General features: G+C 39.4%; 1 protein-coding gene across 7 annotated transcripts in view; it reads right to left on the reverse strand.

Annotated features, from left to right (window-relative positions):
* SYBU (syntabulin) overlaps positions 1-15,603 on the reverse strand; it is a 108,660-nt gene that overhangs the window by 13,593 nt on the left and 79,464 nt on the right. For all 7 annotated transcript variants that reach the window (XM_079130930.1, XM_079130931.1, XM_079130934.1 and 4 more), the window contains one exon: positions 8-110. In XM_079130930.1, coding sequence (XP_078987056.1) covers positions 8-110 — 103 coding nt within the window. The remainder of the gene's footprint in view (positions 1-7; positions 111-15,603) is intronic.

Consider the following 15,603-nt stretch of genomic DNA (forward strand, 5'->3'; position numbering starts at 1 on the left):
TGCCTACTTGCGTGAGAAAGAGGACCGCTTGCTTCCTGCAGTAGACATGTGGACCTCAGGAGCCGAAATGCTGCCCGTGCTGCTGGAGGAGCTAAAATCAGCTTCACTACCTGAAAAACAACAGGGGAGAGAAGCATGAAGGAAAGGAAAGGACACCTGCTGGCCAGTGCCCTGCCTGAGGTCCCTGCTGCCTGCAATGCAAACCCTAACTCAGCAAGGGCCCAAATTCCAGAGCTTCTGAGCTCTCAGTGATTTCTCAGAGCAGACAAGAGAAAGCAGGAGCACAAGGATGTCATTTCATAAACACAGGCTAGATGCATTGCCAGACTGGTTCCATAAAGATGCCAGTCTTCCAGCAGGTTACCAACAGTGGCCCAAGGCAGGAGAGAAATGCCCGCCTCCCTGCGTCAGATTGTCACTCAACAGCAGCAATGTGCACACCCAAAGTGTAAACAAAAGGAAAAGCACACTTATCGGTTCAAAAGTAGTTTTGCCAAGTCAGTTTATCTTTGGGATTTTGTGGTCAGCTAGTCATAGTTGAATTTGGCACATTAGGTCCAAGTGGTTAGGAGGAGTCAGGAGGAAAGCCAGGCCTCCATAAAGTGCTTGACCTGGCAAGATCTGATTACAGATCTGACTTTCTCTGACTGCAGCTTCAATTTTTCTATAAAGAACAGAACCTTGACCCAAAGCAGAACATTAACATTTCCAAACAGAGTGACAGTTATGGGACCTGTGACTTATCCTGAAGTTCAGAATCTTAGCTTTGGAGTAGGGTTGTTTCTCAGTTCACAAAGATCTCATTACCTTTAGAGTACAGAGCAGAGTTGGGTGTGTGATTATAATAGAAACATACTGTGTGGTAAAATAACATAAATTCATTCTAAAAGAAAGCACAGAGTTTTGAAGCAGCAACAATGGAGATATTTCTATAGACTGTCTGGGGGAGGGTAGAAGAGGCAAGAGAGAACAACAGGAAGAAGCAAAACAGGACTTTTAAAGAGAAAGATGTAAATCCATGTGCTTTTGGAAATAAAATTATACTATTTTATTTGACCTTGTTACTTAACTCCCAAAACACAATTAATGATTTTTCCATCCTAAAAGCCAGAGAACCAGTTCTCCTTTCTGAGTTGAGGGAAATAAAGTAATCTAAATTCTTGAGTTTCTCATAAGCAGTGAACAATAATTATCATCATCCTAAGGTTCCAGGCCCTGTAGGAAATTATTTCTATTCTTTATGCCATTTCATCTTGATGGCTTTTTAAGGCAGACATTAAACTTCAAAACCATGCTTCCAGTTTGGGAAGGCAGTGGGAGGGAGCAGGGGAGCAGGGAGCTTCCTGAATCAACTAGACATCCTCATCTCCCTAACAGACCCAGGTGAGCCATAGGAACAAGATGGGGTCAGACATTGGCTCACTGTGAACAGATTTCTCTCTCTCTGAAGTATTTTATTAGTTCTGCTACAAGGAAGTGGAGAGAAACAAGTCCCTTCTCTAGCTTCCAGGAGCCCCCAGGAAGTCCACTCTTCCTCCCCTCATCAGATAACAGCTGTGCCACCCATCTCCCAGCAGAATTCCAAGAAGATTAGGGTGGCAATTTATCAGGACCCAGACCAGCTATTCCTTCAGGATTGCAGAGACATTGTCTAATGATGTAAGGAACTCTTGAAGCTCCCCAAACCCAATTAGTTGCTTCTAAGTAATGCATTGGCTAAATTGTAGTTTTACAATCTCAAGGATTCATGGTTGGTAGTGTAATCCAGCAACACACTCTTCCTGACAGGCTAATTCAAATAGCTTTGTCTGCAAGCAAATTATCAGGATGGTTATTAAATGATAATGGCTGGCAATTTTCAAAAATAGACCTGTGGTTGCAGCCACCAGGTTTAAGTTATTATTTTCTAATGTGAAATTATTTCTCAGAAACACCCAGTTTTCATTCCTTAAAAGATACAAAAACTCATTAATTATAATTTAACGGCCTCCATAAAAAACAAACTGTAGAACAGAAACAGAAAATTACTGAAAATCCATTGTTGCCTCAGGATGCTTTTGATCTGCAGTGACTATATTTTCTGAGCTAAAGGGATAACTTTGTTTCATACTTTATTGCTACTGGAACTCAATATATTGGCTCTTACATATTTGCAGGGCCTAAGGTCACTTTGTCCCAGTACTTTTCTATCTCATCCTCTGCATAACTGAAAAAGATTATAAGACACATTCAGGATGCCCCACAGCTGTATTTGGAACTATTTGAATATGGTGCTGAAAAATGCAAATGACACTTCACAACTACTTCAGTTTGTGATTTAAAAAATATAAACTATTTCCAGGTTGATAAATATAATGTAAAAATCAATGAGCTCTTTTTGAAGGATACACAAGACAACTAGTTTTATTTTATTTTTGAGACGGGGTCTTGCTATGCCCAGGTTTTTCTCAAACTCCTGGGCTCAAGCAATCCTCCTGCTTCAGTCTCCAGAGTAGCTGCATGCAGGTAACCATGCCCAACTGAGAGAGCTGATTTTAATAGATCATCTGATACACCCTCCCAGTTTATTAGGAAAAACAACAGAGAAAGACTATTTATTAACTGGCAACAAAGATAAAAGGAAGGAGAGGCATGCTATTCATTTCCTTTCAACAGTGCAGCTACAGCATTGTTGCAGGCACAGCGTGCCATCATAGATTTCAGTGACAGAGTGGCTCAATGCAGGTAGTTCAATGTGGTTCTTTTGGGCTACTAAAGTCATACACAGAGAAACCAAAGAAACACACAGAACCTGAGTCAGATGGCCTGGACTCAGTCAAACACCACCTCTACTTACCATTTGGAGGACTTTAGAAAAACTACTTCACCTTTCTGTGACTCAGTTTCCTTATTTGTTAAGTGGAAATGATAATGATAGCAATTGTTTCAAAGAATTATTGTAACAATTAATATACACATAATATATAGCCTAGAAAAGCAATTGACCCATCATTAACTCAGAATAAATATTAGCTATTATTATGATTCTAGAGGGGTTAAAAAGGCAACTTTTGTTATTTCTTTTGTAGACAATTAAGAAAATTTTGTAGAAAATTTAGCAATGATCAAGAAGGAGAAATAAAATCTATAATTCCATCACCAAAAATATTTATCATTAACTCTTTGGTATATAACTAGTCACTGTTCATATTTAACATGTTATTATGTAACCTACTTAATTTTTCTAATATTAAATGAATATCTCTAAAACATACTACACTTTTAACAAAATCAATGAATATGTATGCAGGCTAAGTCCAATTTTTGTATTATCAGAAACACTATATACCAGAAACTATCCTAAGCACCTATTACTTATGAACTTATTTAATTTTTATGAAATAGGGACAATTATCAGTCCCTTTTATAGATGGAGGGGAGGACAATGGCATAAGCAAAGACACACAACTATATGAAGATTGGAATCTGCCCCCAGGTATAATGCTCCTAAACACAGGCTAATGTTCAATATCCTTGGGCATACAAATGTATGTATTTCTCTGCTTGCTGATCTCTATACATTCCTCAAAGTAGAATTTTTAAATCAAAGGATATGCTCGATTGAAAGAGTTTTAATACATACTTCACACCCATAGGGATTTAGGGATGGCACTGGCCTAAAGTCAAGGCATTATTTGCCTCATTTGTCTGCATGTAGATACCCAATTGGAAAATCTCTAATGTCATTGGAAATACTACAGTGGAACATGGGAAACTATTTAGCCATTGAAAACTGTGCTTGAGAAGTTGAAAGGAATTTTAAAATAAGCATATCCAAGTCATTCTCATCAATACTGCCTTTTCCCCTCATAAAACTGTCTTCAGTCAGTTGCAAGATTGATGCTCTAGGGTTCCAGGATTGAACAGGGAGGATGAGTATGATGACCTTTAAGGTACTTTGTAATGCTGAACTAGCATCTGCAGCAGAGGGCACTATTTCAGTTATTAAGAAGCTATGCTTGGAGGCCTCCCAAAACACTAGTGCAGTTTTATTTGGTGGTACTGCTGGATTCTTTTCAGAGGTTGCTTTTTCTTAATAACCTTAGTCATAAGCTCCTAGTGCATGTATGGCTAAGACCAGGGAAGTAGAGAAGGAAAAATGTGAACAAAAGACTATGTGCTTAGCTGGTTGTGGTGGCACACACCTGTAATCCCAGCTTCTTGGGATTGTTGGAACAGGAGTACTGGAAGTTCCAGACCAGTCTCTGCAACATAGTGAGACCCTGCCTCAAAATAAAAAGAACTGGGGATGTAGCTCAGTGATAAAGTGCCTATGGGTTCAATCCCTGGTCAATTAAAAAAAAAAAAAAGCTAAAACTAATAAACTAACAATTAGGCTTATTTTTATGGAAGGAAAAAACTGTGAATGAAGCCAGTCTTTTTAAAAACTATTTTTGCAATGCTGGGAAGTGAACCCAGGGCCTTGCATGTGCTAGACAAGTGCTCTACCACTGAGCTGCATCCCTAGCTCCAGTATTTTTTTTTTTTTTAATGTATTTTAGTTGTCGATGGGACTTCATTTTATTTATTTCTATGTGGTGTGAGGATCGAACCCAGTGCCTCACACATGCTAGGCAAGTGCTCTTCCACTGAGCCACAACCCCAGCCCTGGACTTATTTTAAAAACACTGGCTGTAATCAGGTCTCTTAGGACGTTATTATTTTTGCTGGCCTTCTGGATACTGTGGAGTCCTCATATGTCATAACACCCAAGGCCTCTGAGAACAGAGCGATCCTGCCATCTACTAAGCTGTATTAAGCCATTTGAAACCATTGATTTAAGAAAGTCCAAACCCTCCTTTATCCTTTGTCTCTGCAAAGCTATCAAATTAATTCAGGTTGACCATCTATATCCCCACCTCAAATAGAGGCAGCAAATTAAAAAAAGGAAAAAAAATTAGTTTCCTACCCCTTCATTTCCCATCCTGCCCCCGCCCCCAACATACACAAAGATATGCAGTTCTTTTATTTAAAAGTCTCTAGGGAGGAGAGAGGAGCCACTTTCACTGAAGCCAAGCACAGCTATCAGGAAGCAGCTGGAGCAGGGAATACATGCAATTACAGCAGATACTATTAAAATGAGATGCTCTGAAGTAGATCAGTAGGGTAGACTTTTAGCTGCAAAGTCTGGGGATCCAGCCAAGGAGTGCAAGAAGCTCTTCACAAACAGGACTTTCCTTTTAGTTCTTGCAAACTGATTCCCTGAACCCCCACTAATACTTATTTCAGAAAGAGGGTATTTATAAAAGATCAATAAACTGATTGAAGACACATATGCAGATTTTCTTGCATTTCAGAACTGAAAACTTCTTGAAAAATTATAAATATAATTTCAATTTACATCATAAACTCAGAAATGATTTATCTTCATTGTGATTGATGTTCAATTGTTGGAGCTGCCATATACTTAAAAACACATACAAACATTTAGAAGCCAAAGAGAAGTTCAAATTTAAAGTATTTAGAAGTGAATGATTCCTATTGATAGATCTAACTACATAAAAATAAAACTGCTTATGGAAAAATAACATTGTCAAAGACAAAGGGTCCAACATATGATAAAAGGCTAATTTCTTTTATCCCAAATTCATACTAATAAGAAAAATAACTAACAAAGGAATGGGCAAAGGACATGAACGGATAACAGGAAAAAAAAAAGAGGGAGCACATAGTCTCATTCATTAAATATGTAAATGAAAACAAGGAAATTTTTCACCTATAGATTTGGCCAAAAATGTTTGATAATATGTATTCTGATAAGGGTCTGTGGAAGCAGACACTGGGATAGGTAGTAAGAGTGTGAACAGATACTATCTGTATGACTAGGAATTTACACTGCACAGGAGCATCCAAAAACACAAGCTTATGGTCCATCAATAGTGACTGCTTAAATTAGGTGGTACAGCGGCCTGAGAGTGCATTCTGCAATCATGAAAGGGAGTGATGTGTCCTAAGTGTGTTAAAGTGAAAAGACCTCAAAGACCTGATATTAGGTGAGAAAAACAAGATGCAGCACAGTATGCGAGGTATGTCTGCTTTCGTGTAAATAAATCTTCAAATCATATGCAACCTGCTATGCGGCAGAACATTCTTCCCAAACCAGATGCAGTGGCACATGCCCGTGACCCCAGCCACTCTGGAGGCTGAGGCAAGAGGATTGTAAGTTTGAGGCCAACCTTGACAACTTAGCAAGAACTTGTCTGAAAATAAACAAACAAAAAACAAAGAGGGTTGGGAAGTAGCTCAGTGGTAAAGTGCCCCTGGGTTTGGTCCCCATTACCAAAAGAATAATAAATAAAATAAAACAAAACAAAACAAAACAAAACAAACAAACAAACAAAAAGTCTTCCTGAAAGATGAAAAAAGATCTGCTAATAGTGGTTTCCATTGGGAAAAAGCAGATATAAAAGAGATCCATTTTCATTTTATTATCTTTCTGAGCCATTTGGCTTTCCTAACCATGTGCATATTATTCTTATCACAAAAAATAATAGATATAAGGTTGTCACTTATGAATAATTTGGGATTTTTCTTCTTCAAAAAAATTAAAAATTGTAAGGAAAATCTTTTTATAATAAAAGCAATTGTGCCTTAGAATATAGTACTTTGAGGACTTTAGAGTCAAGTCTCCTGTTTTTGAATCTTGTCTTCTCTACTTAACTCTCTGTGGAGCCCTGAGAAAGTTTTAGCCTCTCCCTGACTTAGTCTCCTCATCTGTTAAATGGGGATAAAGATACTAAGTTAATATTGCTAAGTAACTGTGAAACATGCCAAGAAATGAGAACAATGCCTGGAACACAGGAAGCACTCAACACATTTATTATCATTTTAGCTAAAACTAATGGTACAGGGGCTTCAGGGACAAAAGAGGCCTTTTCAAACAATATGCCTTTCCTTTTAAAAGATCAAAAAGAGGAAATAACTTATTCCACTGAAGTCATACGTTTTTATAATCACTCTCTACAAAAGTAGTTTTCCCTCTGCCATTGTTCAAAGAAGAACAGTTTCTATTTTCTGTGTGTGTGTGTTTGTGTGTGTGTGTATGTGTGTGTGTGCACGTGCATATACACAATAGGGTGTTTCTAAAGTTGGGGTATCCTGAATCGGACTTCTCATGGACTGCTCCAAAAAGCTCTAGAGTTGCCCTTGGTCAAAATACGGCCTTCATAAATCCCCAGGGAAAATGTGAGTTGGCTTACTCACAGCGCTCAGCACAGGCCAGTCTCTTGAGCCAGGTGGTTTAAAAGTCTAAGAAAGGGCAAGAGAGGCCCTAAGAGAGCCAGTGTCAAAGACAGCTCTACCTTGTTCACATGCCCATCTTAGGCTGGTTCAGTTACCTATCCTTGGCAGAAAAGTAGGCAATCCACCTGCTGACTGAGAAAATGATAAACAGAGGATAAAGAAATATCAATAGGTGTTTGGTTTTGCCAAAGTGTTTTTTAACTTCTCCACACCTTAGTTTCCCCATTTAAGTATATATGTGTGTATACACATACATGTTTTTAAAGATTAGCTTACTATTTATTGAACAAATATTTACTGAGTGCTTGCCGTATGTTAGGCTCTGCTCTAGGTGTGGAGATAATGCTTTCACACTCATACGGTTGCATGAAGATGAAATAAGTTAATGCATAGAAGGTGTCTGACATGCTCCATGATATCCACCTACACTTCTTAGTGAGAGCATGTGAGGTGGTTTATGCTTGTAATCCCTCCTAGGGAGGCCAAAGCAGGAGGATCACAAGTTTGAAGCCAACTTAAGGCAACTTTGAGAGACCCTCAGCAACTTAGTAAGACCCTTTCTCAAAATAAAAATTAAAAAGGCTGGGGATGTGGCTTAGGGGTAGAGCACTCCTGGGTTCAATCCCTAGTACCGCAATAAAGTAAGTAATAATTCCTGTACCTTATAGTGTCTGAGAATCACCTGGGGAGTTTAATAATGCCGATTCTTTCTGGGCAACACTAAATTTCAGTTCAGAAGGTCTAGGAGAATGGGGACTCAGGAATCTGCAGTTTTAAGAATTGCTGTAGATGACTGTGTAGTGGGTGGTTCATGAGCCATGCTATGATGAACAGAGCTCCAAAGAGAAGGAACACTGGATTTCCTTCTCAAGTTCTGTTATTCCACAAGGACCTTCTTCATGAAGTAAGAGGTGAGTGAGCAAAAGTTAAAACTGAGGGCAAAGTACCCAGGAGAAAAGAATCTAACTTGTGGAGTGACTTGTACTCTCACAGGTCTCAGGAACACTTTCCCAGGACAAATCCATTTTCAGAGACCTAGAAGGGAACATGGGGACAAACATAGGGCACAGGTTGTTCAAAACTGAGTCATTTGCAGCCGAACTCATACAAAGGTTGGTTTGCAAAGCCAGAGGGATGCTAGCAACTGATTCATGGTTTGAGATGTTCACCATCCTCTTTTAAAAGAAGGACCAGCCAGTGTGCAGTTGGGGACGTCAAACACCGTTCAGCAGAGAGCAACATCTCACAATGTAGCATACACAACTGCTGAGTTATTCTGTCAACCCTAACCTGTTGTCCTCGGTGTGGTCTTTGTGTCCATGGCAGACAGCACCAACAGAACCAAGCACAGGCATCCTTCAATTTCCAAATGATGGAATCAGCATCAGCAACAAGCCTTTTGATGGGTAGGCTCCAGAGACAGCCTTCTCCCCGACTACCTTTCACTGAACAGGCTGGGAAGGGTAGCATCCACAATGGCCATGAACTTCTTCCTCACTGATTATCCTGGGGACCTGGTAATAATAGGCCACAACCTCCCTGAAGTATTTTCCAGACTTTAACCTGGTCCTTATCTTTGAAATCTTGTCAAAGTTGCTGAATCAAACTGAGTTTCTGCCCCTTCAACAAAACTAGCTCGAAAGACTGCTGCTTCTATTTAAGGAAAAGTGTTTATCCAGTGTTTACCAAAATGAGATGTCTGCCCTCTGTGTCTGGCAGGAAAATCTAAATCAGGGAAAAGCAGCACAGAAAAGTGGTGGTAGGTGGGTGTGGAGCAAGGTGCCACGTGGGGAGACTTAAGGCGAGGTAGGGTATCAAAGCATGGGAGAGAAAAATGGAGACAGAGAAGCCATCAATGGCAATAAATCAGAGCAGAGCTGTGACTTCAAGTCCAGAATATAACGGGGAAGCAAAGGATGGGAATGTTTTTGGAGCCACTTCCTTCTCCACTCTTCTCAGTAAGAGGGTGCTGTCTTACATTTCTAGATCTGAATGAAAGGAAAACTCCCACTTGCTGGAAAAGAGATGACATAATTTAAAACTCACTGCCAAGGCGTCCAACAGGACTCGGAAATAACATGTTTTCTCCTCACTTCTGCATTTGAGTACTTTTTAAAATTGCCTCTAATAGCCTGGACTGACTCCTCTCCTGTTTTGTCCCCATTGGTCGGCCACCTCACTATATGCCACAATCCACTCTGGATTCACAGGTTCCTTGCCCCCATGGCAGCATGGGAGCTTCCCATTCCATCACCCACTCAGAACGTGAGTGTCAGACTGGCTCACTCCCTTGACCTTCTCAGCAGCACTGACCTCCACCATCATGCCATTTAACAGAAGAGAATCACACTGCTGAACTTGGTTACAGGCTCCCCTGCTAACATCTTGATATCCTTTCAACCTGATTCATGAATATTTTTTCTCTCTTTCCTGCTTGAATTTTTAATCTCCATGAAGTTGTTCTTCTTTGCTTTTTATTAACAGCCACATTTACTATCTGTGTGACCTTGGGAAAAACAATCTCTCTATGCCTCATTTTCATCTCTGAAAGAATAGTAATATGATAATAATATCTGTATCTCACAGAGTTGTTGTAAGAATCATATAAGTTAATTCATGTAAAACATGTAAAAAGAAGTGTCTGGGTACTCAGTAAGCACTTTATAATAACGCTATTGTCTTAATTTTTCTTACAATTACCCTCTCTGAACCACTGTTTGGTCCCCAGTCTAGTTATGTTTGAAGATGGAGATTTGGGGAAGTAACTGGATCAAAAGGGCTCTAACCTCATGAGGGATTATTCCTTTAAGGCATTCATAATTTGAATGGACTATTGGGAGATGGTAGAAAGTATATGAAGAAGGGAGTGGGCCCTTGGGGACTATGTCTTGTCCCAGGATCCTTTGTCTTTCTCCCTCTGTCTCTGTCTCTGTCTCTGTCTGCTTCCTGGTTACTATGAACTAAGCAGCTTCCTTTTGTCAGACCCTTCTGCCAAGATGTTCTGCCTTACCTCAGGTCCAAAGCAATGAAGCTGGTTACCATGGACTTAAACCTTTAAAATCTTGAGCCAGAATAAACCTTTCCTCCTTTAAGTTGTGCATACTGGGCATTTCGGTCATGGTGATGAAAAGCCAACTAACATTCCACATCTAGGTCCTAATACTTTTGAGGCAAAAATCAGGGAGACAGATTTGGAGAAGGGACTCATGATGAGGTGAGACTGTCATGTGGGGTATGAGTGGCAAGGAAGGGTGTAAAACAGTCATGAAAAGAAACTAAGTGGATCAAAGGGATTCTTCCTTATCCCTTTAGATTATAAATTCATGAATGAATTCTCAGATGTTGGCTGTGTTGACCTAACTGTCTAATTTCACAGGAAGACCTGCAGCACACTAAACAATAGGGGGTAGCTAATTATCAAACCTTTCTGGTAGAGTCTGGGGATCACAAATAATACCTGGTAGGAGCCAACATCTTACAACAGCGAGATTTCATTAGTTCATATTTATACTTCCTTCAGCTCTTTACATATCTAGCAAGTTGAAACCTTGGTCCTGGCTTCAGAAAGAGGGGAATATCTTAAGAGAGACATAAATTGCTCAAAAAGATCAAAAAGAAAAAGACTATTTCCAGGTGGTAGAACCAAGACTTGATGGAGAAGACACACAGATGGAGCTACATTTTTAAACAATTCACAACTATTCAAGACCCTGACATGCTGAACAGTGGAGACGGCCACAGGACTAAGGAAACCACGTATGGGAGAGAGTTATACAGGAAACAGGAGAGGTAACCACCAGGGAATGAAGTCACAAAAGCAACTTATAGGTGGATAAGTTAAAATCCTCCTAAGATGCAGGCCCCAGTGTTCGTAACTGGTGACATTAAGAGTCGTGCATCTTTTTCATTCTCCAAAATTTCTGCCTTCACTTCTCTGAGACAACATTACCTTTCTCAGAAAGGTGGATCCAAGAACAGGAGGCACGTGTTTTTCCTACCTCAGGGATACTACTGCACAGTTCTGTCTGAAGTGGTTCTACTGATAGCCTCTAATGGTCTCCATTTATAATGGGAACAAGTGACGTGAGAGATGGGAGAAAGAGGCAAAAGGCTCAGGTCATAGAGTGCTGTGTGCAAACCAAGTACACTATTATGTACAGAAGAGTGACATTTCATTATTTTCTCTGGAACCCAAAAAGTTATTTTTCTTAATTTTTTTCTTTTATTGATATAAATCTCAAATGCACAAAAACGGATTAATTATAATCCTTGATTTTTGACACATACTCATCATTGGCCCATACAAGACCATATTTATTTACTGACTGATGTGTTTTGGTTATGTATTTATGTTTAATATTATAATAAATGAAGAAATCAATACCAGTTAAAAAAATTACTGACATGAACTTACGTCTACTTATGCAATCCATCCCATCCTATCTCTTTTTTACCATTTTCATTTACAAATAATTATCACATCTACTGGTATTCCTAAAAAGAAGACTGTTTCTTATTTTGTTTTTAACTTTTTTGTGAACAGATTATCATGATATATATAAGTTTTGGAGACAATTTTCACTCAATATTATATTGCTAAAATTTTTTTTTCTGCATAGTTGTAATTCATTCAACTTCATTTAACTACTATATAATATCCCAGGGTATGATTTATACCACAATTTATTTCTTCATTCTCCTGATGATGAGAGAATGAGTTGGATTTATTGCTATTCAGCTAGCTAAATTTTTCATTCTTATAAACATTTATTTGCATTTCCAGGAGCAAAATAATGTATTCCACAGACAAAAAGAAATGTTGTGTGGATTGTCTGTCCTTACACATTTGCTCTTACATTCCTTTCCCCTTTCCCTGTTTTTATGGAGAACCAAAAGTTAAAAGTAAAGCTACAATCTCTGCTTTATGCTATCCCAATTTTAGAGTCCAACATGCCTAGGTGACTTTTCATCCTATGGCAGTTCTGACTAAAAGATCAGGGATTGCCTGGTACCCTGTCAGGCTTGGCTAGGTCATTCTATGACCCTGCCCTTTACCTCCATAAGAAGACTAGCCCATGGATGTGAGATGAACCAGTTACTGGATTACTCATCCAGCCTCACTGAAGGAAACAATTCTTGTTCCAGGGAAGTGATAGGAGACTTCCTTTTGAATACATGCTGATGTTGAATGCAGCCCGAACTTGTTTCTAATTCTAAGGCTAAACACTGGGATTGAATTACATCGGAGTTGTAAACCAGGTCTCATTGTTTTGGAGAGGGGAAAGCCAACATATAAAGTCTACATTAGAAAGCAGTTGCCCTACTTCAGAAATGTTAAAGATTTCTGTCTTTTGATTGTAATCTAAGCATCTACATACTAGAGCTGCCATTTGTCTCTTCAAAATGTCTTTGTGAAATTAAATGATTTGTGCAGCAGATGAGGCAATTATGGGATAGATTTTAAAAATTCTCTCCTCTCAAGTTCACCAATCATCCTCTCATCCCTCTAAGAGATTCCCAGCATCTCCTGGGAACATGTTTCCAACTCACTGAGAAATAGTCTTCATCAACTTACAGGCAGAAGCAGGGCCCAGTACCACAGGTTTAAATAAGCTCTCCAGCTATATGAACACCAAACTTTAAAACCACTACTAGATTCACCCATATCAGAGGTCCCTTCTCAGAGGCTGCCTAAGAAAGAGGGAGCAGAAGGCTTGTTAGTTATTTAAATATAGATACATACTGCAATATGCATTTTAGGAATCACTTTTGAACATTTCACATAAAAAATGAGTCAACTATTCAATTTACTTGGCATACTACAAAGCAGTACTAACTATGCTTCATATAATTGTATATATGAGATATATATATATATCAGCCATGGTTAAGAGCAAGTTCTAGCATCAGTAAGTCCAGAGTTCAATGACAGACTGACCTCAGGCAGTTGTTTAAACTACTATGCCTCAGTGTTCTTACTCTAAAAAGGTAAAAAGACTGCCTATTACATAGGTCTGTTTTAAGAATTAAGTGTCATAATGTTTCACTACAAGTGCACAGTAAGTGTCCATCATTATCATTAACCTATTTATCTGTGTATTTGGGAGTATGCTGCTGAAGAGTTTCTCTAAGAATTCATGTATATGGACATCAGAGACTTGCTTTTTTTTTTTTTTTTTTTTTAAAGTAAGTCTTAAGACGGTGAAGTGTTTACAAACTAAAACAGTGGTAAGTTTATTACTGGTCACCTGGCTTCTTTTCAATAATGGCTAGAAATGGCTTACTATGTGCATACATTGTGCAAAGTGCTTTAAACACATGCTCATTTAATCTTCACGTCAAGTCTATGAAATAGATGCAATGGTTCTCCCATTTTACAGATGAGGGAAGGAGAGCACATGTAACTTGCTCAAGGTCACACAGCTCATAAATGGTAAGGCTTGGAAGGGAATTGCCACAATAACAAATGCTTCAAAATATGCCTTAAACAAGAAGAAAACAAGCCTGTGTGGGACTTTAAGGGTTAAGGATATTTTGTTCTCTTATGTTTGCTTTCTTGCTTTTGCAAAGGGCATGCTAAAACCTTTGAAGCCAGGTGCAGTGGTGCATGCCTGTAATCCTAGTGGCTCAAGAGGCTGAGGTGGGAGAATCTCAGGTTCAAAGCCAGCTTCAGCAACGTAGGCCCTAGGTAACTTAGTGAGACCCTGTCTCAAAGCAAAATAAAATTTAAAAAAGGGTTGGGGTGTGGCTCAGTGACTAAGCACCCCTGGGTTCAATCCCCTGAGAGAGAGAGACAGAGACAGAGACAGAGAGAGACAAAGAAGGAAAGAAAGTACGTTTACAACCAATCTGCAACAAGGGTCTCAACAAGATTACCCCTACTCTGCTCTGCATCCCCAAAGATGGAGCAAACAATTAGTGAGCAAAGTCCACACCAGCAAGGAGCCTGCTCTTTCTCAGCACAGGATCTCTTAGGGCTGAGTCATTCATACTTTCATCAAAGACACTGGGACTAAATCTTCATTCTCAGGCAAAAAGTTAACACAGCAAAAATATAGAAGTATTGCCATATTATAGCATCAAACAGGGGTTTGTCATGGTGTGGTCTGAGGACCACCTGCATCAGTATCACTGGGCTATTTATTAAAAATACAGATTCCTGACTCATACTCCAGATCTGATGACTGAAAATTTCTTCAAGTCAGCACCATCATCCAGATTGTTACAAATGGCCCGGGTGATCTTCATGTACAGGAAAGTTGGGAGAATCATTCCAAAACAGGTTTCCAATATGTCACTACAAATTGTCAGCTGTTACACCCTGTCTCTTGTCTGAAACCCTCATCATTTCTCACCCACAATTACTGAAACCACCTTGCACTGTGCCCAGCTGCTGGGTGGTTCTCAGCACTTTGTCTTCTACACTGCTCCAGAGCATAAATCTCATTAGATGATTCTCTTGTTAAAACCCTTCAACAGGCTTGCGTTTCCTTAAGTCCAAACTCCTTAGCATGATCCACAAGCCCTTTACGAGCTTTTCAGCTCGCTCCTGCCATACTTCCGGCCAGCAAAACTATTTCCTGAGGGTAACACCAGTTCCTAGCTGCCCAGTTGAACACACACTCTTCTAACAATATTATTTCCTTTCTCTCTGGACCTGGCTAACTATACTAACCTGCTCATCACCATTCAGTTCAGCCTTGCCCTTCAGTTTCTTCAGGAATGGATTAGTTCCCCTCCTTTATGCACTGACCTCGCCCAGAATTTAACTAGCGTTTAAATTCTTGGATGGTAATTGCTGGTTTGCTTTAATACATGTTCATCATTGTATCTCAGGTGACTAATGCAGGATGTAGCACAGAATAGGTGCTATTGCCTTTAAAGATTTCACAGCATTAAAGGTTATTCTGCCCTTGGCAATCAGTGATGTCTCCTGGAAGGGGCCTTGGCCAAGTTACCTTCTTCCTTCTCCTGCTTTCCCTTTAGTTAAGTTGAGCTGACAGACGGATGTTATCTATAATAAATTAGGATCAAAATATTTCCTCCATTCCTACCCCCATCCCATATGTTCAAATCTCTTAAAACTCAAGTTTTCAGCCCAGGATACTATCATATACAAAACAAGCAGACTGAGAAGACCTCTGTCTTTCCATCACTGAACCCCTGAGCAAAGCACAGTGCTATAGACTCAGAAGAATTATTTAAAGAGTGAGGGAAGAAAGGTTCTGAAAGGACTCACAGGTATGATTGTGGAAATCGCATCACCAACTTTTGAGAAATCACAAAGAAAGAGGTGGCAGGTTGGAAATGGACAAAAAAAAA

Source organism: Sciurus vulgaris, assembly GCF_902686455.1.
Source record: "Sciurus vulgaris genome assembly, chromosome: 1".
NCBI classification, from domain to species: Eukaryota; Metazoa; Chordata; class Mammalia; order Rodentia; family Sciuridae; genus Sciurus; species Sciurus vulgaris.